Below are 24,826 nucleotides of genomic sequence, written 5' to 3'. Positions count from 1 at the left end.
TGTCCTTCAGACTTCCCTCTGAGAATGATCTATCTTTGCCCCCCCCTTTTCTTCTTAAAATTACTTCCAAGTCTCGATGTTCAACTCAAATTCCAGTCAAATCTTTCATGAAAATGTCTCAGCCCATCCTAGCAGAAAATGATTTCTTGGTTCTCATATCTTTCCAGGTATTCTCATCAGTCCAGACATGCCATATTTTGTTGTACCTATTTATTCCCATGCATATTACCCATTAGATAATCAGCTCCTGGAGGCAAGAACCATTTCTTAGGCAGTATCGAAATCTTCCAGGCAAAAAATAGTACGTAAGTAAAATACTACTCTTAGAATAACTTAGTATTTTCTTGATATCTCAAGGTCACTTCCATGAACATCAATTATGGTGCTGTAATGTAGTAACGTCCACAAGGTCGAGTGAGCTGGATGTCCCATTAGGAAGCAATATGAGGCACAATTGGAAAACCATTCCACAAATCAGAAAAAGTAGAAGAAAATCTAGTGAATTTTTCAAAACCTTGAAAAGTAGCTTTAACAAAAATGAGATGCATAGCAAAACAGGGAGAGATTAGCAAGAGGAAATCCAAAAAACACAAGGGCTTCTGGGGAATAAAATGTGAACAAAAAAACAAACAAACAAACAAAAAATGGTAAGAGGCTTTACAGGAAATAAAAATGCACCTTGATATGAATAGGATAAAAATAAAAGGAAAAATGAAAACACAGACAGATAGATGGCACCAAATGAGTTAATTTTTATCTAATTATACCTGTTATTTCCAAAATAGGTGCTCCCAGAATTATAGCCACATTGGAGACTATATCTAGGAGTGATTCAGGAATAGCAGCTAAATCTATGAATGACTCTATAAAGATTTCTAACTTTCTTCAAAAACCAGAATTGTCAAATAGCCACATGCGACTTTTGATTGCATACAGAGAACTATTCTAGTTTCCTGCCTAGCTGTTACATGCCATCATTCTTCAATGACAAAGAGAAATGTAAAGGCAGGAAAATTTGTAATAGTGCCTTAGAATGAATTCTTGAAAGAGGAACTCTGTCTTATTCATCGTGAATCCTCAATGCTCATCAATGAGTCTGGAAATCTGTATCATGTGCTGGGTTGGGATAAGAGGGATGGTTCCTGCACTTGAGGATTCCACCATCTTACAGAAGAGACAAGACACATAAACAAATAAGAGTGCAACTTAGTGTTTGGTGCGAAGGCTCTGGATTCAGAGCTAGCACATTCACACACATGCATTTCCACAAATGCAGAGACTATGCTCAGGAAAGTGAGCGAATTCTTCACACGGGACAAATGCTTGAACTGTGCTGCAAAAAAAATGAGTAAATCACCACATTGGGGTACAAGCATCTTCCCAAAGCTGCAGGAAAATTAACATTTTCATAAGAATTTCACTGTGAATGGATGGATCACTTAGTGGTCCTGAGTATTTTCATAAATGATACATTTTCAGCTTAAGTACAGAGAAATCATTCATGATGAAATCAGGTATCCTTCGGCCAAATGTCTTGATTCAATAAACTTGTCTTGGCCTATATGGATGACAACCTTGATTTCACTAAGTAACACTGGTGTGTATCTTGAAAACCTAATCAACATCATTTGAAAGAACTTATTTGCTGCAGGAAAACCGTCTCATTTCCAAGCCCTCCCATTGAGTCACTTAGTTCATTGTTGTGGCTGTACAGTCTTTGATCCACATTAGAGTCTGGAGAGATTCTGTCCTTGAAATACCTTCCCTGGTGCTTTTGCTATTCCATAAAGAAAGCATTTTATCCGAAAAATGTGGTGCCCCAAGCACCTGGGTAACAATGTCACATCTATTTTGGTAATGGCTCAACGACGTTACTCCCAGCAGACCTTATGATCTCTATGGGGCACTTGTTTTCTTCGATTCATGAAAGTGGAAACTAGACGAAAATATTTCCAATAGCAACTGTGAGTACCTGGAATGTTAACACTGGACCGTCATTGAGGACGACACAGAAGTTATTGTTCAAAGCCTAGGATTCTCATTTCAGACACAGGGCTTTCTTGGATTACAGCTTGCTATTTTCTGGGACACATTTGTTAGATGGCACCAGGGACTGAATTGGGCAGCAACTGATGACAGGACGGGAATTTTCCCAGTTTTGTCAATAGCTGGGGGAGCGAGCTCTGCGGCATAGGGACCCAAATCAACACAGAAGCGCTGGGTTTTTTAACCAAGCTGACAAGAAGGAGAAAGCAATTTCTAATATCTCCTGGCGGCTTTTTACAAAGTCCTGGGCTCTGCTTCCTTATTTCAGAGCCTTTTGCACAATTAGTTTGCAGGCAATATAATTTTCTCACTTACTGCTTAATAGAATCTTGCAGCTAGCTGGCAGATAGAATAACAGGGTGTACGTGAAACTCCAGTCTGGAGTGCCAGTGGATAATTTGTATATGCCTTTCAGTCACTTAATGGACTTTTACAGTTTGGCAGTGAAAGGGCTGAATGATGTAAATTAGCATGGCATCTCAAAATAAAAATATATGTCAAATCTTTACTCCCAACTCACATCACTCACACACAGTAATGATGCATTTGGCTTTATGTAGTTCCTGAGAGGTGCCCTCTCTTTCATACTCACAGACATCACAATTATAAAGCCCATTTGAAAGCATCTGCATATTTCCCCCAATTGTTTTAATTTTATTAACAGAACCAAATGGCTTGAGACGACCCACAGGGCACTCCAAGTGGGGTTTATCCAATTGTTTTCCAACATTAAGTGATTTAAAAATAATGGGATTTGCCTCGGCACACAATTACAGAGCATTAAAAATAGGCAGGCAATAACCTGTAGTATTTTTGTTTTAAATGCCCAAAAACGAAAGAAAGAAACAAAACCCTCGAAAGTAAGCAGTAAAGGTTTTTTTCCATAGAGCGATAACTTCCCTTTCTTTTCTTTTCTTTCTTGTTTTTAATGCTTCTTTGTTTCTAGCTACTCTCTGCTCACCCTACCTGAAATTAAAACAAACAAACAAACAATACTATCTTACTATCTATAGTTGGGAGTATATAGTATGGAATAATAATTGATTACATCTCTATAACAAAAAAAGTCATAATTCCACCAATGAGCACTTAAGTTGAGTGCTACTTTTTATCAAAGAATGCACCCAAAGTTAGATTTCAAAATAAGTTACTCTGAGATGCTATACTGGTTCCCAAAGGATTGTTTCAAACACTTCATGAAACTTTTTTTAGAACTTCCACTGAAGTCACTTTACAAACTACAAGGGGGGGTGAGGGGTAAGAGTCATATTAGATTTCATTCATCTTCACCCAGAGCATTTGGCTGCCCCCTTATCACAAGACGCCATGCCAAACGATGTTTGTCCATTATTCAATTTTAAATCTACCTAAAAATTTCAAACATCTACAGATCACTAGAGATATTTCAAGACTCTGCCTCCAGCTCTAAGAGGATGCCCAAAAATATTATAAAGAATGATAGTACCAGACTGGTAAAGGGACCCCAAGCCACCCATGATGTGTAGGTTGTGGCCTGTGGAGGCAGAGGAGAGGAGCAGCCCATCATGTTAACAGTTGCACGCACCTCTTATCAGAGCAACTGCATAAGCAGGGTCATGCCAGAGTCTCACATGCCCCTCTCCCCCCTAAAAAATGAGGTGGGAGACAGGGGGGTACAGAAAAGATCTTTTGATACTTGGTCCTTTAAGGTTCTACATGATTCAATTCTTGTAATCACAAATGTAGTAAATAAGAGACATAATAGCATGTTGGCAGAAATTGGGGCATTTCCACAGTGATGCTCAAGGTTGGCTCTCAAATGGGACTAGATGATGCTTTGCCTTTATGGGAACAAAAGACCAGAAAGAAACCCACAAGCAGGCAGGCTTGTAAACCCTGAACGATGTCTAATGACTGGAGACCAAGACCATAAACTCTGGTTCCATCCTCCAGTGAACCATGTGGGGAGGGCCACTGCGCCTACAATGGGAAACATCATCGACAGTCTCCCTATGATATACGAGGTCTGACAATTAAGTTCGCGAACTTGTTGCAACGATGCTGCTAACCTTTTCTTGATATCAGAGAGATTATTCATTAGGAATTTGTACCAACTGGACAAACAGCTAACCAAGTTTACTATGTGGAAGTGCTGAAAAAGCTGCATGAAACAATTAGATGAAAACGACCTGAACTTTTCGCCAACAATTCATGGCTCTTGCATCATGACAATGCACCAGCTCACTCTGCACTGTCTGTGAGGGAGTTTTTAGCCCGTAAACAAATAACTGTATTGGAACACCCTCCCTACTCACCTGATCTGGGCCCCAATGACTTCTTCCTTTACCTGAAGATAAAGGAAATATTGAAAGGAAGATGACATTCAGGACATCAAGGGTAATACGATGACAGCTCTGATGGCCATTCCAGAAAAACAGTTCCAAAATTGCTTTGAAGGGTGGACTAGGCACTGGTGTCGGTGCATAGCTTCCCAAGGGGAGTACTTCGAAGGTGACCATAGTGATATTCAGCAATGAGATATGTAGCACTTTTTCTAGGATGAATTTGTGAACTTAATTGTCCGACCTCACATCTATGCTGTTAAATTTCCCCTTTGCAGTGAATAAAAAAAATGTTCCAGCAGGCAAACAATGCTGTACAATGACATGAAATTATTTAGCTTTTTTTCCCCCAGTTTAAACGAAGCATATCTTCAGTTTCCCCCAAATTTGTAAACATGGTTATTCCTTTATGGCTTTAATTCCACAACTATTAACTAAACACCAGGCACGGTGCAAGAGCACCTAAAAAAAAAACCACAAAGGTGGAAACATTTATTCTGTGCCCGCCATCTGTCCTTTCTTAGCACAGTGTCTTGCATGTGGTTCAGGAAACCATCTGAGGATGAATGAGTGAGGAGAGAAGAGGAGAGAAGAGGGAGGAAAGAAATGCTAGAGCTACGTTCAAATTCCAGCTCTGCCATTTATTATTTCCTTCACCTTTATTACTCTCAGTCAGCTAAGTTACAAAAGAGGAATCATACATGCTTTATACACTATAAGCATTACATGAAATGTGGGTATTAAAATAATACACAGGTGTGTTCTCCCTCCTGAGAATAAAGGGGAGAAATATTCTAAGATCCCATCGATTATTAAACACTTTGACTCTAAGACCTAAATCTGGAGTTTGGGAATCGTATAAAAACAACTTTCCTCAGATGTATGCAAGGGTGTGAAAATGAAGATGCCATTCACCCCAAGAAGCTGACAGAGGATTCTGTCTTGCCAACAACTGCAGCTATATTGTACAGATACTAGGAGGAGAGGAAGAAGTAGAATAAGTGAAGCCATTTTTAAAAGCACCAAACTGTCTAAGAAGTGACTTTCTGAGACATCAAACCACATCTTCTCATGCACGTTCCCTGTCATTCCCTTAGAGCTCATAAACTGCCTATCGCTGAGAGCAATCGGATTATAATTGAGAGCAAAGCATTTGCAAAGCTCTTCAAAATCTCACCTCAGTCTTATCTCTTGCCACAGTTTCAGGTCAATTTCTACCCCTATCCCAGGCCCCCTCCCTGATCTGACTTCCACACTGACTTACTCCACCTTCCTAGAAAGCAGCAAGGCCTTTCCTTCTGGCCGCAAGTGCTTCTTTTATCATCCCTTCAATGATGCTTTCCCAGGGTGCCCAAGGCTGAGTTACGGGTCCTTATACGTGTGACTAGTTCATCTCACGCTGATCTTCACGTGAACCCTGCTCTTATCATTTAACATGCTTTATCCAATGTGTCTCTCAAATAGTTTGCCTCCTGTCACAACTGTATATTCCCTGAGAGCAGTGACTGTCTCCCCTGGGAGTCCCCTGTGTCCAACAGAATGTCTTGTCTAGTCAGTGACACACTGGAAGTACTCATCTGTCCCCTTGATTTTTAGTGTTCTTTTTCGTCATTCCCTCGTTTTAATGCTTAGCCCCAAATTATTCAGTAAAAACACTAAGCATAGTCAATTACACAGAATAAAACTGATAACAACCCAAAAATATAGCATTTGGCATAAAGCTACACAGATTTATAGGATATTACACTTTGAAGAGATCCTACGTTCCGGTTGGTTCAGCCCCCTCATTGTATGTGGACCACAGACAGGTGAATATGTACTGACTCACCTAGGACCACTTGGCCATCTTTACAAGCATATGGGCTAGTGAATTGCAGGGAAAAGACTACAACTTAACTATTATATTTAATGCACCCATGAAAACGTACCTATCAATGCCTATAATAAACACTAAGAGTGTCAGGAACTCTTCTATGTGCTTTACAGACACCAACACCCATTCTACAGATGAGAGAATGAAGGCACAGAGAAAAGAGGTAACATAACATAGCGTTCCAGAGTTAACAAGCGTCAGAGCCAAATTATTGGAACCCAGGCCCTCTGGACCCACTGCCTGTACTCTGAACTATCATGCCATCCTGCCTGACTCTAACCTTTCAAAAGTAATGAACTGCGTGTCGTTTGGGATAGAAATGAAAAGTGAAATTCCTTTCTTCCGAGAGGGTGCTTTGTGTAGCTGTTGTTCTTGGTGCAGGCTGGAAAAGGGGTGTTGACATCCAGCCACGGTGGAACAAGGGTGGTTCTTGGCATTGTCTTTTGCTGTTGTCAGACTTCCGGTGCAAGGGCAGCTGTGGGGGAGGATTGGGTTGCTTTCCAAGGAATGGAATCTCTCCACACCTCCAAAAGAAATCCCTCAACTTATCTCTGTCCCACTAGGGTGTGTGTCCAGTTTAATTCCACAGAAACCAAACAGACCTTGTCACCAAAGCAACCGGTGTCATTGTAAACAATACGTTTTAAAGATTCCAGAATAATCTATCGTTCATGACAGGGAGGGGAAAAAACAAACAAAAAAACAACAACACTAATCCATACTCAGGCGGGTGTGTTCTGAAATGCATTTCAAAGAGAACGTGTAGAATAAAAATACACTCCTTGGTGAAAATGTAGATGTAAAAGACACGTCTCTTTCATCAATGTTATGCAGAAATGAAGTGTGTTTAGCTTTGACATGGTGATGTCTTCTCCGAAAAGGCAACTGTTCTCCCAGTGTGGGATGCATGCCCTGTGTGATGTGTGAAACCACTTTATCTTTGTTTTCAAGCTCTTAACAGTGCGGGGATCATGTGACAGCCATCTTCAAAAAACAAAACTCAGAGAGGACCCCTGCCATGAGAGCTAACCATAACCCCCAAATTTGCTGCGCTGAACATCCATCAACTTTTAAAGGTTCTCTTTCTGCGTACAAATTTTGAGAAAACTGACATAAGCCTGCTGTCTCTTTAAAACACGACTTTAAAAAAAACGGTTTATTAACAAAATACGCTTGCTGAAAGAAAGAAATGCGAAATACGTTCCCTGCAGCCACTATCATTGGATAGAAAAACTTTCAATGTGTGTGTTTTGCAGTGGCAGTTACTCAATGGTACAATAAGTCCAAGTGACAAGCGTTGGAGGCATTTGGATCTTACCGTACGTTGATAGAAGCAAATGACTCAAATAGGAATTTGACTTCACCCCAATCTTCAGATTGTCCCTGTACCTTAAACAAGTAAAAAAAACAAACAAACAAAAAACACACACATCCTTTCCTAATCCTGTCCCTAAGTGCTTCGGTTCTTAAATGCCATCAAGGTGCCCAGAACTTTGCCAGAAAAGAGAGATGAATATTAGATTCTAACTTCATGGTCAAGTTCATGTATTCAACAAGTATCTCTCTGCTTCTTCCAAAGTAGGTGAGGATTTGGGGAAATCCTGCTTATACAAGTGATGGTAATTGATCTGCATTTAAACTGTTGGAAGCAGTATAACCAGGATGACAAACTAAGATGCTGGAGCCAAAGTGGGTTCAAATCCAGGTTCTACCATTTTCCGTATGAGTCAGGGGACGATTTTAAATTTGAAGTTATGTACACTTGGGTCATGTCGATCCCTTAGGAGGTTGCTGTAAAAATCAAATGAGAGCGTGTATTTAAGGTGCCAAGACCTGTCGCGGTAATACTGATTATCAAAAATAATTTCAGGGAATACTCAGGGAAGGGATTAGGGACACAGGAGAAGAGCTAAGAGGGACTTGAGAAGTGCCCAGATGCTGGTTCTCAGCATAGATGTGGAAATGCCGGGCAGAGAATTTCTTCTGGCCGGATGCTTGTAAGCCAAAAACTCCTAAGTATAGTAGGCCTGTTAAGTCAACAGACGCATTGAGAGAAGCATAAGCAAACAAACATTGAAAAAAGAGTAATTACTAATTACTCCAAGGATTGGGGAACTCGGACAGGGCCACCAGCTGGATTTAGAGCAAAAGAAAGCCTAGATGAGAATAATGAAAGCTCCTGACAGGTAGTACTTCCGCTGGAAGTTTCCTCTTGAAATATAACCTGTGCACCTAAGTTGTCTGGTATCATAGGGAGGCAGAAAAACACCTGGCGTCGCGTCAGGGAGGAAGAGGAAAACTTAGCAGGGGCAAATGCAGGTGGGGAGGGGGCATTGGGGCGGCTGCCAATTTGACGATAGTCCAGCAGAGGTAGGGTAGCGCTGCCTCCTCCAATGAATACTTGTATAAGTCTCAATCTCCACATAACAGCAGAGGTTGACAAGCCCAAAGGCCCACAGAGTAAACATTTCAGCTTTTCAGGTCATACTCGGCTCTCTGCCGAAGCGCAAAGGCCACCACAGACAAGCAAGGGTGGGGCTCTGCTCCAATAAAACGTTCTTTAGCAAAATCAATGTGGCCCCTCAGCCTTGATTTACTACTGATCTCTGGTCCAAAACACACGGACGAAAGGGAGCAATGTTCAAAAATACAAACTATTATCCATTATTTCCTTTCCTGCTCACAGCTCTGTAAAGGTACAAGTTAGGTACAGATATTTAAAAAAAGAAAAAGACAAAAAGTCTTAGTAAATTGATAAAATCCGAGAAGAACAAATGGACGAGTGAGTGGAGGCACTTTAGATTGCAAATATCTACAAAATTTGAAAACTGTCCTCTCTACAAAATATAGTTTAAAGATTCTGGGGCACAGAGAGAGTATTCTGAAAGCACATAAAAATACGGTTGTTTCATTAAACTTTTTAAAACAAAGATAAAACAAGGTTTAATCCTAAGAATATAACATTTTCCTTTAAAATAAGTACAGACCCATTCCAATATCACTTTTCTTCTTTTTCTTCTTCTGGCTAGTATTCATCAAAAGGAAAAAATAACATCAATTCTGAGCTGCCCTTTTTTGTAGTCACAAAGTTTAAGCAAGTGGCCCATCACCCTAACATCAAAACAGGAGGAGAAATGAGCCTTTTTCCTCCTAGATTCAAAACTTAAAGAGTCCAGGAAGTGTGATTGGGGGTCGGTGTGGAAGTACAACTTTCAGATCAATCTAAACTAATAACTGAAAATCCAGGGGCTAGATGAGTTTTAGCAGATAAAATCCAGGGAACGGAGACAGAAAACTCATACAGTGGTGCTGAAGAGTTGCTCTCTCAAACTTCATATTTAGGGGGATTTCTGAATATGGTTTATAAAAAAAATCAAATATTTTGAAGACTTACTTTTGACTGCCTCCTCTTGAAAAATCTTTACTGTCATCTAATCATAACTTTGGGCATATTCTTAATTCCCCATGATTACTTTATTTTAACAACTTAATAAAAAATGTTTCCCATGGACTGAAATCTCTCAAGAAAAAGTCATTCTAACATTACTCATTGTTGCTTTTAAAATATACAAGGCAGGATGAGGAGGGGGTAAAGAGCACAGACGCTAGGTTCAGACTGTCTGAGACTCAGCGTCGGGTAACTAGTTCTCCGTGCCTCAAGTTTCACATCAATAAATAATATCATAAAAGTAGTATCTACTTTATTGGGGCCATAGAAGAATTAAAGGAGATAATTAACGTAAAGCACTTAGAAAAATGTGTGGCACAGTCTAAAAATGAATATATTCATTATTATTACAAGTTAAGAAATTCTCCATCCATTACTGATATGGTACAAAGGCATTGTATTGAACTCAGAGAAGGAGAAGGAGGGGAAGGCAGAGGAAGAGGAGGAGGGGGTGAAGAGGAACGAGAGGAAGAAAATAAGACGTGCTAGAAAGGATACAGAGAAACTGGAACCCTCGTGCCCTGTTGGTAGAAATGTAAAACGGTGCAGCCACTATAGCAAACAGTATGGAGGTGCCTCAAAAAATTAAAACTAGAACTACCTATGACCCAGCCGATTCCACTTCTGGGTATGTAGCCAAAAAATTGAAAACGGAATCGGGAAGCGATATACTCTGTACACCCATGATTATTGCAGCCTTATTCCCAACAGCCAAGAGGGGTCACCCACCTAACGTCCACTGAGAGACAAGTGGATAATGTGCTATAAACATACAATAAAACACTATTCAGCCTGAAAAAAGGAAACCTGGCCACACACTGCAACCTTCATAAACTGAGGACGTGATGCTAAGGCAGTCACAGAAAGACAAATAAATACTACATGATTTCACTCATAGGAGGTGTCTAAAGTAGTTAAACTCAAAGAAATAGAAAGTAAAGTGGGGGCTGCCGGGAGAGGAGGAAATGGGGAATTGGTGTTTCATTGGTATAGTTTCAGCTGTGCAAGATGAAAAAGTTCTCAAGATATTCCATCACAATGTGCAACGCTCATGAACTGCATACGTAAAAAGGATGAAGATGAAAAATTGTATGCTATGTGTTTTTGATTTTATCACAATAAAGAAAAGAAATTGTGGAAAAAAAAAAAAACACAAATAAATGCTGAAACAGCACTTCTTTTAAATATAAACTTATATTGACTTTCAGTATAAACTAGCATACTTGACCGGAATCCTTTATCTCATTTTGCTTTCGTGTAAACCTTTTTAAATTGTAGAAGTGAACTCTAAAGACAAGACTTTCACATGGCTGAAGGCTATTATCAGCAACTTCAAAAGAAAGTGAATTAGGGCAGTGTGTATACTTTATTACTTCTAAGATATTACCTAAGTTTATCAGAAAAATGAATCATTGCCCTGGGCTTGAACAGTAAAGAAAAAGAAATTCTGACCCATGACACGGAACCCCACCCTGCCATTCCCCACAGCTTCCAAAACCTGAATTTTAACAAGGACCAATGTTCCCAGACCTCAGGATTCAACAAATCACATCGAGACACCTCCTGAAACTACCAAAAGAAGTCACGCACCATCCCATCAAAAGGGAACTTCGGACAACACACGTCCCCGCACTCACTTTTTGTTTTCTTTCCTTCCTCTGAGGGGAACATTTTAATCTACTCTAACTGATTTTAGCCACCACCGATTTTGAGTTGACTGGAGGGAAGGTCTTGTCATATAGTTTTTTTGACACATGCGTTTTGAAAAATACAAAGCACAGGTGTCATTCCTACTCTTCGTATTCAAGCATTTGATATGGTACTCCACCAATGGCGGCTAGCTTAACAATTTATGGGTGCGTTCTCTGAATGGAACAACCTTACTTATCAGGGCTTGGTTCTGGGTTAAGAGAGAACCAGAAGGAAAGAAGGAAAGCTATTAGAATGTTGAAAGAGGCACTGATAACTCAGCTTGGAAGTTTACCTTGTAATCAAAGAACAGCCTCCAGCCCCTTCCTCAAAACAGGCATCTGAAAATAGGAGGGGTGAGTAGGGTGGCAGGTCCTCAAAAGAAAATCCAGGTGTCAGCCACGCCCTACTGCCTAAGAAATTCCAAGACAAATGTAAAAAATCCACCTCCACAACAGACAGGCAAGTAAATGGCATTTTTAGAAGAAGTCACTGGAACCCATCCACAAAGCCCTTCAGACAGGAGCATGTGAAAAATGCCAGCTTCCTTCTGCCAGGTCCTTGCTGGGGGAAGAACTGATGTGGACGTCTGGAAGAGGGCTTACAATTGACAAGTTGTCGGCCAGCGTGCAAGCTGAGAAGAGAGAATGAGTCACCAACAAAATTGTTGGTGAAATGGCGAAGCATAGGCTTTCTTTCCATCAGAGAGTAACTGAAGCTGGAGCAGGGATGTTTGCATGGCCCAGGTGAGAGAGGATAAGGGACTTTAGTGACCACAGTGGAGCCAGAGAGGGTACGAGCCCTCATGCCAGCTCCACCCCCAGTCATCACCTGAGGGCACCTTTCCATCTGTGTACTACTTCTGAGGCCACTGGCTCAGGGAGCCATGGGAAATGGATTTTATTTTCTGAGTACAGAAGATTTCAGTAAAAAAAAAATAAGTCTACAAAAACAAAACAAACAAAAAAAAAACACATGTAAAGATAATCCAGAATAACATCCTTGTGTTTTCTGATTTTAACTTTAGAACATATTAGAGTATTAAAGCTCTCATTTAGCAACCAGGGTAATTATTTTCTCTAAACACGAAGTTAAATAGAAAGAATTTTATAATTTCTCTTTGGAAGGGTCACATGATGTACAGGCGCTCAATTTGCAATGTCTTAGTTCCTCCAGTGCTGCAAATACTCTATTCTAAGACCAAACTAGCACGTGATGGCAAAGGAAATGCACCATCCAGGAAATCTCTAAGACTACACCGTCTGTTCAGAAAGAGTCCCTCCGCATTCCAGGGTAGTAAATCAGCCAGCAGCAAGAGACCCACACCTGTAGCCTTTACCATGGACCTTGCAGGCAGATGCCTAATCTTAAATGCCCCCTGTTTAAGGTGATAATCAGCCTCTTATCAGTGTCACCTTTAGACTCTGGCAAGAAGAGCCCCTACCTGAGGCCCTGGGCTTTAGAAGGCACCTGTGGTACAAGGAACCCTTGAACAAGCCAAGGGACAAGCTCAGCTGGAGCCAACCCCTGGTACCACCCAATCCGGAGTACCTGGGATCCTGGAATTTCCTGGCTAAGTCACCACATGCCCCATTCCGGGACGCTTGCCTAGGTCCACTCTCTGGAAGGAGGCCTGGACTGGTGGGCACATTGGGAACCAATGCATGGTCAAGGAGGAGCTGTTTGGAAGGGGCCAATGGGCCTGGACATGTGGGCAGGAGTGTCCACACTATGTGTGAGACCTCGTGGGAGGCAGAGAGAAAGGAAGAGAAATGCACAGCACCGCAGGCCGAGGGTTGACTAGCCTTCTGCCCCGCTCAGAAACAAAACTCCTAATGTGCTTCCCTGAAAATCAGACCTAGCCAGACAATCAGCTCTAATGCACCTTTTGTAGCAAAAATTAATATAAGACCCGGTATTATATTATATTATATTATATTATATTATATTATATTATATTATATTATATTATATTATATGACCCAGTCTTATATTATAGTAAAATAAAACCGGGTCTTATATTAATTTTTGCTCCAAAAGACACATTAGAGCTGATGATCCGGCGAGGTCTTATTTTCTGGGAAACACCATAGGAGTCTAAGAATTAAAAATGCAAAGCTGGCCTTCCAGGCCATTAGGAAGGTCGAGGTGTCAAGTAAGAGAAGAGAGCATATTTTACTTAGTAGATTGTTTTAGATTTACAAACTTGAATGCTTACATATACACTGTACTCCTGTCCCAGGGCCCGTAAACGTCTGGAGTGGACTTAGTTCTCATGATGGTCATTCCCGCATCTTAAGATGCAAAGGCATACGCTTCATTTCCTAAATCCCACATGTGAAGCTTAACTTGGAGTCTCATGAGAGACAAGTTCCAAGATTCTGGCTCCCTTTCCAATTTACCAGTTTGCCATCCGTGGTCACAGGATAAAAAGTTCACTGATCACCATAAAACTAAATAAAAGCAATCGAATTTCCAGTTGGCCCACCTAAATGGCTCCTAGTCTAAAAGGGTGAGAAGTGACTACAGGGAAAGAGGGTTTATTATCATAGCAAAAGGGTGGACAGCTGCGAACTGAGAAAGGTTACATGTCCCTTGAGAGTAGCCTCCAGGACACTTCTTTGTGCTAGAATATTTGAGCTACCTAGTGCTTGAGTATTGCATTTGTGTTGCCAATATCAAGCAAGGTTGCTTATTTATTAAGCACCTACTATGGGCCAGCTACTTGGACAGCTCTCATTTTAATCCTTGCCACCTGGGAAATGGAGGCACAGAGAAGCTAAGTTCCCTCAGCTGGTAAAGAGCTGAGACTTGGGGACCTGGTTTTAACTGAATCCAAACCCATGATATAATGAGTATCTTAAAAAAGAAATTAATATATAATTTCCTTCCTTTAAAAGCAGGGGAAAAAAGAATGTATTATCTGTAGCACCAGAATGAGCAGTTCAAAAGCTGTATTAACACGACACATACACACACACACACACACACACACACACACACACACACACACAGGGTGCCCAAAAAATGTGTACACATTTTAAGAAAGGAAAAAAAAACTGTACTAAAATTGTAATACTCAATATATACCGATAACAAAAGATAAATACAAGTCACGTTTGACTTCTGCAATTACAAGAGGTGCTCAGAGTGGTTACCATCAGTGTAATTTTAATACAGTTTTCTCCTTTCTTAAAATGTGTATGCATTTTTTGCACTCTCTGTATGTGTGTGTATATATATATATATATATATATATATATATATATATACACACACACACACATATATATATTCGTATATATCCTATTTTTCATAGTCCTATATAGAAATAAAAACTTCAGGGGAGCTAGTGTTTTGTGTATGAAATAATAAAACATGCATTGACTTTTTTGGGTATAAAGATATTTTCCTTGTCTTGCCTCCTTAACAAGGATCCAGGGAAAACTCTTAAGAAGCTCAACAACAACAACAACAAATGTCCCACTCATTTATGAATTGAGGCCAAAACTAGAATTAGAAAAAAAAAAATCGGAATAAATTATTCAGCCTAGAAAATGACAATGTAACCATCGCTGCCATTGTAACCCTGTGGGACGACAAGGTACAGCACTTACGTCCTCTGAAAAGTTTCTGTTTAAGAAAAAGACAAACAAACAAGCAAGCAAACAAAAACAACCTTGACTTTTACCTAACTGCTGACCTAATTCAATAGTTTTCCAATGATACCCAGGAAACAGTCAATAAGTAAAATACGCCTTTCTGGTTGACTTTCACTGAAATCTATGATTAATTGCCTTTCACAACCGGAATACCACACTCAGCTTTGAAAAGAATAATTCTCATTACTTTTCTCAAAATGTGCTCTGGATGTATGTTCTTTTGGTTCTAAATGTAAGAAGTATTTTTCCCAACTTTTAAAACTTAGACATACGACATATTGTATAACCAGTCTTAAAAATAAGTTATTTTAACAAAAAATAAAGATTCTGAAGAGGCACTATTTTTCCATGACTATGCCTTGGGGTGCACATGTCCCTTCGCCAAGTCCATGGGAACAGAAACCACACTTATATAATGTCCTGGTCATAAGGGCTGTGACACAGTAGAAAGACTTTCTCTTAAGGGGAGTTGCGTAATCCCGTCTCATTTTCCGGAGAGCTTTAAAGGAGGGAAGGGACAGGCTCTTATCTGTCAAAGACAGTTTGGCTGCAATGCTGCCTCAAGACACGAGAATGGATTCCTGGTCCTTTCAGCCTTAGAATAAGAAAATCCATGATGATACAATAGATTTGGCGACTTTCAACATCTTTTGAGTTCAATTGCTACCACTCTTTGGCCCCAGGAAGGAGGGGCTGTTCCTCTCTCCTTTACAATTACCACCCTAATTATTACATTATACTTTCACAATTTAATCCCTTTATTTGCCTCACTGCCTTTTTGGGGCTAAGTAAGCACCACGGTGGGACGCCGGCTGATGGAGTTAGCAGGATAGCCTTACTGAGTGCCGCCCAGCTGCCAGCTACAAGCACAGCCAGGTGGGCCAGTCCAGAGTGCTAATCTGAACAGTGACATCTCTGTCTCCTGCTCAAAATCCTTGCAAGTCGCTCTGTCCAATATGGAGTAGAATTGAGCACTATCCATCAATGCCAAGAACCACCCTGTGTTACACTTTTGGTGGCATTTCAGCTTCCTAAGGAATAATCAGGCGTAGAATTCCAATTGTTCTGTTCCCGTTATTGCTCAGTAAATAACTCTTGTGTAGCTATTAATATCTAAGCTAGATGATTTTTTTTTTTTTTTAAGACAACTAACAGGAAATCTTTCCACATAGTTGTTTAATCTTTGGAAAACATAGTGAAGACGGAGAAGTTTAATCCCCCACACCCATCCAAAAAAATCTGGTATTCCTTCAAGGCAGGAGGCATTTGCACCCAGAATTCGCCCCAATCTCCCAACCTTTAGGAACAAAGCTGTAATAAAGTGTAGGTAAGCTGGAACTCCATCCACCATGCTCCCTGCCTCACAGAAAGTCCTCTGGGAATGTTTGCTGAGGAAATGGGCATATTGAGAACCTCCTTCTTAGGTCAGTATACACAGTATTCGTTAACATACCCCAAAATATGTGCTTATCTTTGTGTGGGTAGATCCAGAGCTGGATAAACTGAGTTAACAAAATCAAACGACTAACAGTTTGAATTGTAGAGGCTCTGTAGCGTAAGCATTCTAATACTGTTGGATAATGTGGTCAGAACCCAAACACTGGAAGTGTGTTTCATTCTCCAGTTTTGCAATTTTGTAAAGAGGCTGAAAAGATTTTTCCAGTAACCCGAAGTGAAGGGAAGCTTTTCCCATAAACCACCACTGGTTTTACTTACTTTACTTGTGATTTTACATTTCATTTTATTCTTAAGCATTCTATGAGGTAGGTATTAAAGCCTTGAATTTATAGGGGCGAATAAAGAAAATAAAGATCCAGTCGATGAAGGATTTTGGTATGGAAATGCTAATAAAATATGAAGAGACAGCTATTTTAAAAATTAAGTAATTCATATGTACTGCACACTAACTTGGCTTGTGTTCTTCAGTTAACATGATGAAAAGGTGCGGCTTAAATATCTACTCTATAAGAGTTAGGACCTCTTGAAAAGCTGTGTCCTTTTAAGGAAACGCTCTGTGTAGTCATCAACCACAAATCAAGAAAGCTATGTAATAGACAACAGAAAAGCCAGCGGGAGATGGTGCAACCTATTCCACTAACAACAGTCCCCAGGCCCTTCAGTACAACTGACAGAAGACATGCCCTCCTAGATGCTCTTAAAAGAAAAGCGTAGGAGATCACTCTCTGTGCACAGAAAGGAGTTCACTTTTTGTTAAACTATTTAGAAGGAATTGAGTTAAACAAACAGAATCTCTTTTGTACTTTCAAAACCAGAGCATCACAAAGTTATTAAACTATTTCAGTTACGCCCCACCCAGGCGATGCTGATAACTGCTGGTCCAGGGACCACACTTTGAGAAGCTCTGTTATAGGTCACACCACAGGACAATGCTGTGATTCTTCACCCTGTCTTCACACTGGGCATCGATCAAGAAGCTTTCAATCACCCCCCTGCCCTGGCCTCACCCAAGGCCGATTCATGTGGAATTATGGGGCGTGAGGATGATTTGGTATCAGTCTGATTTAAAAGTCTCCAGGTGATTCCAGAGAACTGACAAGGTTGAGCTCCATTCAAGAATACACATTTTGTAAACCACGGAGCAGAATGGAATCACTGATGCGCTGAGAATTCTCAATAAACAATGATTCTATGCATCCCCTATTTTCTCCAAAAATTTATCACAAAAGATCTAAAAAAGTGAAACATAATTTTCCGTAAGCACATACGTATAGGATAGCTTTTAAAAGGAGCTGAGTTCTGTATTTGTGGATTGCTAGTTTAAAGGGGTACATAGAACTCTCAGACATAATTTTCTATGTATTTAATGTTGGAAATAACATTGGTACTTACAAATCGGGAGACCTATAAAAGTTTGGGTATGTCTTAGATATGGTGGAGGTGTATTTTATAATTTGGTAAAATTTGGAAGACTTTTTTTGTACAAATTCATAAATTAAAAATAAAAGATAAAAAAGATGGGGAAAGCATATCCAACCATAGAGAAAGAAGGAAGGTACCGTAGTAGATAATTAAAGTTGACTAAGGCAGTGGTTCTTGATGTCTGGTTCCTGGACCAGCAGCATCGGAATAACTTGAAATTTTGTTAAAAATATAAATTCTCAGGCCCCAACCCTGGGTCTGATGAATTAGAAACTCTGGGGACGGGGCCCAATGATTTGCATTTTGACCAGATCTCTAGGTGGTTTGATGCACTTTCAATTGTGGAAACCCAATGGTCTAAACAAAGTACTTATTATTTCCATGCATCTGTAAGAAGAACAGAAGATGTAAAAGCACTCTTTATCCAGTTTTCATTTGTTCAGTTGCTATACAACCCCACATTGCTCTAATAACAGCCTTGCTCTTTTCAACTCCACCCGAAGCGTATCACGCTTCCATCCTTAGAGCTCAACAGTGAACGTAGAACTGACAAGGGGCATATTTGGCCGTGGGGTATTCTATAAAGCCCCCAATATCAATTTTAATCTATTTCTATTTTCCAATGAAAATAGAATTAAGATTATAAAACTTGACTAACAACTAGGAATAGAAGAACTAGGAACACACACAAACCATCACGTGAGGTTGGAAGAGGGTAGGGTATTTATTCCCAGGTCCAACACTAACCTTGAATCGTCCTCTTGAAGAATGCCTTGCAGGCTTCACATGAGGCTACCCCATAGTGGTACCCAGAAGCGATGTCACCACACACTAAACACAGTCTCTTGGGCATCGAGTTGAGCATGTATTCACACTTGGTCTGGGGGTCTTCAACAATGGTGCTAGAGCAGTCATCATACAGTTTCCTGACAGGCCCACTGCCTCCTAGGATAGGAGCAGAAGGGTAGAGAGGTGGCGAGTCAAGTCCGTTCTGATGGCCATTCATGGTTGAACTGTAGCTCCCACTGGCGTCTGAAGAGCCACCTGGGCTGTGGTGGTTGACGCTGTCCGTCAGGGAGGCCGGGCTGGAGGGTTCCGTCTTGATGAAGGACGAACAGCTGGAATCAATGTGTCGATCTTTGTTTGACATTCTGCAGAGAAGCCTGTGATTCAGGGAGACACAAACAGAGGTAGAAAGAGAAGAGAGGGTCAAATATAGAGGTAGAAACAAAAGAGGTAGAAACAAAGAGAAGGTGGGGAAAAATAGAGAAAGTGAAAGGAAAGGATGAAAAGAGAAAAAAATAGAAGAATTCATATGTTAAAGACATTGCTCTCTGAGAGGTTGACCTAAGAGCTGGGGATGACACATCATTCATTCTGTAGTCAATATCTCTTGTTCTACAAGAAGGTAATCACCATAGGGGCATGACAGGATTACATAAAAGCGCCCAGACAGGCCATGAACAAAAGCTCTAACGGGTCCAATTCCTTTCATTCTACCTTTCTCTTGGAGAACCACTATCAATATCTAAATCAACTCTCCAGATTCTAAATTTATCCATGAAGGAAGAGTGATTTGCAAAGTCCATTATCATTTCTAAAATTGTAGTTATCCTCACTCTACTTTTCCCTCCCTCTTTCGGATGCCGCAATTGTTGTATTACGAGCAGAGTCAAACTTTTATTTTCAAGACTACACAGATGATTCCTCGGCTCTATATTTACTGTTTGTTGGAAAGCTTCCATACGCCTAACAGTGTCTTTTATTGAGCTCAGACACACAGGGAATATATGAGGACATATTCTTTATTTAAATGGCTCTGTTTCATAGACATTGAGCAATACAAGAAGACGTCAAGTATAAAATTCTAGCCAATATTTAAGAATTACTCCCCAGAGCCCACAAAACTTAGTGAAATAATCACCAACATTGATCACTTAAATAAATACAAACATATGTTCATATGTTTGTGTCTCTGTGTATCCGTGTGTGTGTGTGTGTGTATTTCTCACTGTTGAAGAGATGAGTCACTAAAAGACATCTGAGCCTCAAGTATACCTGTGAGCCCATAAATCTGATACTGTATATTCAGCAAAGTAAAAAGGTATCAAATTTTGTACAGAAAAAAAAAAAAGAGATTTGTGATGTTCCCCTTTTCTCCCCATCTTTTGGTCTTTCAACACGATACCTCCTAAAAGAAAATATGAACATCTATTGTGACAAGCTCTCTTATCTAGAAGAAACCTACTGCCTGTCTTTCCTTCTTGGGCCCAGAAGGGATTACACTTCTGAAAAGGTAATAAGATGAAAAGACATAATTGGTCCTATTTTCTTTCCGCTTGGCCATAGCGCAAAACCCCTTTCCGCGTAGTCTCTGAGAACCTTCTCAGAGCCCACTATGGAAAGAAGAGGTGACAGTTGAGAAAGGGAGTTAGAAAATTGCTTCCCAATGGAACGGTGATTTATGGGAATTCCACAGGGGAATGGTCACTCACCAGAATTTGGGGAGTAGTCACAACATAACCAAATGGACACAATTATCTCTTTCACTCTGAATCAGGTGACATTTTATCATTGCACAAATGTCATGTTCTCCTCCAGCTCCTCCTCCCCCTCCCCCTGTCACTGTTATCTTTCTCTAAAATGAAGAAAAACATGGGATTTCCTATCCGGGGATGTTTACGCAACTGTTCCAAACAGGCAGTCAGTCCCAAGAGCAAAGCATCAGAAGCAAGAATTTGCCTCTTAACCAATAAATTTCCCATTGGACACTGTGTTCTATCTGAAGTGACGCAGTATCAGGACATGAGGAAAGGAAACTGGAAAGAGATAGCCCCCCACCCCCCAACCCCCAAGATCTCCTCGCTCTTCGCCCGCCCACTCGTGTTGTCCTTTCCTCAAGAACCAGCGAAAGGAAAAATCGGCCCCTCGCCAGCCTGAACGACAGTGTCCTCTCCCTTCTGCATCTGTGCCTTGTACCCGTCACTGTTAATGAGGGTTGTAATTAATAGATCACTCTCCCTGTCTCCCTGCTTGCACTCAGGGCGAAGCACTTTTCCCCAACTCAACGTCGGAAAGAAAGCGGGTGGCGCTGACTTACAACAGCCTTGCAAATCCCTTTTAATTTAGATCACTTACCCCACCACTTCACTTATTACCTTATAATTACTGGACCGCTCGCACATACATTATGATCTCAGACTAGAGTTAGAAGTTATTAGGGTACTAAAACATGGTTGTTCCCCTTTCCTCTCTCTGGCACTGAATTTCTCACGGCTATGACAATTAACTGTTTCGCCTCTGTCGAGAAGCACCATTTCTTTTTTCTTTTTCCAGAGAGTCATTGTGAGCTGCTTGATGACAAAACAGACCACATTTTCTCCAGGCTCTTTTTTCTTTCTCTCTTTTCTTGTATCGTCTATGAACAATTCCCCCTCCCCCCCCCCATCCGCCGACCCCCTGTTTTGTCTCTCTCATGTTGTTTTCCTCATGAGCTTCTAAAATTTGCAGAACTCTTGATTAAGGAGTAGGGCCAGAAATGACCCTCCCATTTATAGAACAGTTATTTGCTAAGTCACCAAATATTTATGTGTCGAATGCGTGTTGCTAAAGTGCCTGGAAAATGGGAGTCTCCAGCCAGCTGTCTCTTCTAAAATCTCTGTCCATAAAACTTTGCAAAAACCTGGATGGAAACAAGGAAATTCGGGAAGTTCAAGTTGCCGGGGAAGTCTTTGGACCAGCACCATCTCCTCCTACACAAGGTCTGGCCACATCAGCTGTAAGTGAAACGGAACAAATTGGACTTGGGCTCTAGGCGGCACGCATTTCTTTTCAGACACGCACAATCTCCTAAATGAATACATTTTGCCCAGTGGAAATAGTAATAGTTGAGTTGCTATTTATCAAGTGCTTACTGGGTGCCAGGCAGTAACCTAGGCACGTTACAAAGCATTACCAGATTTAATCCCCAAGATAACCTTGCGAGCGAGGTATTGCATTTTAGGAAACAGCCCCAGCCATCACACACAATTTCCTGAAAGACATACAGCTAGAAGTAGAAGCGAAGGGATTCGAACACAGGTCTGACACCCAAGTCCAGTGAAGAAATGTTTTGAAGTCAACAGACAGATTTTAAAGGTGTATATATATAGATACATAGAGATATATAGAGATATATAGAGATATATAGAGATATATAGATATATAAATGGTGAAGCAAGCAAGCGGACAGGTAGCTCACACAGAGGTGTGTTTCATCCACAGCTCAGCCACGAGTGGAAAGGGACCAGAGAGGCCAACACACCAGCTGTAGGTTGGCCCTGTGGAGTCACCCTCTCCAGTGCTGGAGCATCGCCTACACAGAACTACTGAAAGAACACAGCTGTGTCCTAATGACGACGCATCTCGTTACACTGAACACTCCCAGACACCGTTTCCATTATACGCAAAAACTACAGCGGGTCTTAATTCTCTCCGTCTCTGTCTCTGAAATGCTACAGCTCTATTATTCAAGCCTGAAATATTCACAACTATCTATAAATTCAATTGTCAGCTGGTGGGTTTTATTCTAGACTTCACTTCAATCTAAAATTAGAGGCACTAAAATTCACATTAACTCTAAGAGGAATGTAGTGAATAAGACTTTATTTCTAAAGAACACCTTTTTTGTCAGAAAGAGCCATTTTCAAGATGATGGCTTTATCTGTAACCAAAGAGAATAAGCCCAATTCCACATTGTGCTATTAATGCAGAAATTTTAGGTCACATTGGATTAATACAAATTTGAATTTAGTTAAGAATTATGAATACAAATAAGGCGCTGGAAATGGTGGGAAATATTTATTTTAAAGCCTTAGTGCGGTTGCTTTTATTCTCTTATTTTAAGAGAAATGATGAGAGTAGCACAAGGGAATAAGACAGTATTTTCCAAAAACCTTCTCTGAGTGAACACCCTGCAAATGAACTGGGGATTGGCATGGATAACTATGTCAAGAATAAACATTTAGTTTTTGTATAAGAAACTAAATTTGAGGGGTTTAACAGCCTTCTCGGGATGAGAAGAAACTAAATTTGAGGGGTTTAACAGCCTTCTTGGGACCAGGGAAATTTCAGTGCTTTAAAAAGCACTTTCAACACAGTTTGAGGTATGTCTCTAATAATTCTGATTATCACACTTCATCACAGAAACTTGTTGCTTCACCTTGCCTGAGGGCCAGGAAGGGAAAAAAAAATTATCTTTGGTGTTAGATACCAATCGTCAAGCAAATAAAACTTCTTGGTTGCTGGACTATATAAAAATGCAATTTTTGAAAGTTAACTGTGTGTATATGTGTGCCTGTACAAAGAGAAATTGAGAGTAAAAGAAAAGAATCACATTCAGAGTTGCTGCTGGAGGGGAAAACAAGATAATCTGTAAGTTAATATTCCATTTATATTATAATTATCAAGCTGAATTGTTTTCGGTGATTCTAGCTAGATCTAGGTAAACGTGTGATCTTCAGTTAATTGCTGTGAATTGCCACACTCACGTGTAGTTGTCCTGGATGGTCTACATTTCCCAGAAGGGACTTACACATAGCCAAGATATTAATTGTTAAATGCTGGTATAACAATAATGTCCCATCAGCTTATATGTTATTAACCCTTTCATCAAAATAAATACATCTGTATTTCATCCTTTGAATTTCATAACAAACTCAAATTTATTTGCTTCTTTATTTCCCTACTTAAAAAAAAAGGTGTCTAAAAGACGTGTGTCCTTGGCCTTTTCTGATTGTTACATGCATGCAAGAGTTTTCGAAACTTTTATTACACCTGTATCAGTGACACTTTAATAGGCTAAATGAATGACAACTAAACACGTCACTATTACATTTTCTTCCTTGTCACCCTTAACAGACCAAAAAGGAACCCAGTGTCATTCATTATAAATTCCAAACACTTTATCAATTTATATTCAAAAATTGTACGCAAGTTTACAAATACGGTAAGAAAGAAAGAAGGAAAGGGGAGAGAGGAAGAGAGAGAGAGGAGAAAAGACAGAGAGAGGGAAAGAGAGAGGAGGAAATCAGAGGACAGAGTCCTTAGCTGTCTCACTGAACCACAGAATTCCAGGGCTGGACAAGAAGCATACCAAGTCCTACCACCAAATCGCTTACCTATTCAGAATAGGAATGAATCTATGAGGGTTGCTCCCTTCTGAAATCACCAGATTAAATATTTAAGTAATTTTGTTTTAAAAATAATAATAAAAAGCTTCTTATTAGCCTATAAGTTCTTTTTTGGTTTTGTTTTGTTTTAATGCTTTTGGAAGAAAACCTCCAAGAGTAATGGAGGCCCAACTTCAGAGACCATGTCCCTAACAGCTCCCCCTGTGGCCTGAGTTACAACTTCAAGCACCCCACTTTACAGTCAGCTTTTTTTCTTTTCCTGCTTCAACTAATTGCACTCTTATAAAGTGGCAAAATGCGAATCACTTAGTAACAAAATGGGCACCAGCTGCTATTGTCAGAGAATGGCGATGCTAAAGGAAGGGAAAGCGACCGAATGAAGTGTCATGTCAGAAATCAACTGTGCAACGTGTGATTTGAGAAAACATGACTACTTTACAGAGACAGGGTGTCATTATGGCATCACAGTAATACGATGCTTTGACAACTGCTGGGTCTAACATATCATCATTGCATTAAGGTACACTGGCTTAGTTGAGGAAGGAAGAGAAAGGATTTTTCTCTTTTAATAAGAAATATCTTAAGGTCTGCTTGGTTAACCTACCAGAAGGAGAGCATTGATTGTAAAGAAAGCATTGTAAGTTGGGATCCACATGCTCAGAAACATTAACACTCGTGCACACATACACACACACACTTAGGTATAATTTTAGGCCATCTTTAAGAAGCATCGAGGC

The 24,826-nt window shown here is 40.3% G+C and overlaps 1 protein-coding gene across 13 annotated transcripts in view; it reads right to left on the bottom strand.

The window, feature by feature from the left end:
• ESRRG (estrogen related receptor gamma) overlaps positions 1 to 24,826 on the bottom strand; it is a 549,788-nt gene that overhangs the window by 145,509 nt on the left and 379,453 nt on the right. For all 13 annotated transcript variants that reach the window (XM_019743279.3, XM_088799145.1, XM_088799143.1 and 10 more), the window contains one exon: positions 18,667 to 19,082. In XM_019743279.3, the coding sequence (XP_019598838.1) occupies positions 18,667 to 19,082 (416 nt within the window). The remainder of the gene's footprint in view (positions 1 to 18,666; positions 19,083 to 24,826) is intronic.

This window comes from Rhinolophus sinicus, chromosome 6, assembly GCF_057876585.1.
Source record: "Rhinolophus sinicus isolate RSI-liver-muscle chromosome 6, RSI-T2T, whole genome shotgun sequence".
Classification (NCBI taxonomy): domain Eukaryota; kingdom Metazoa; phylum Chordata; class Mammalia; order Chiroptera; family Rhinolophidae; genus Rhinolophus; species Rhinolophus sinicus.
Note: the sequence above shows the minus strand (reverse complement) of the source record. Positions and strands in the feature narration are given on the sequence as shown.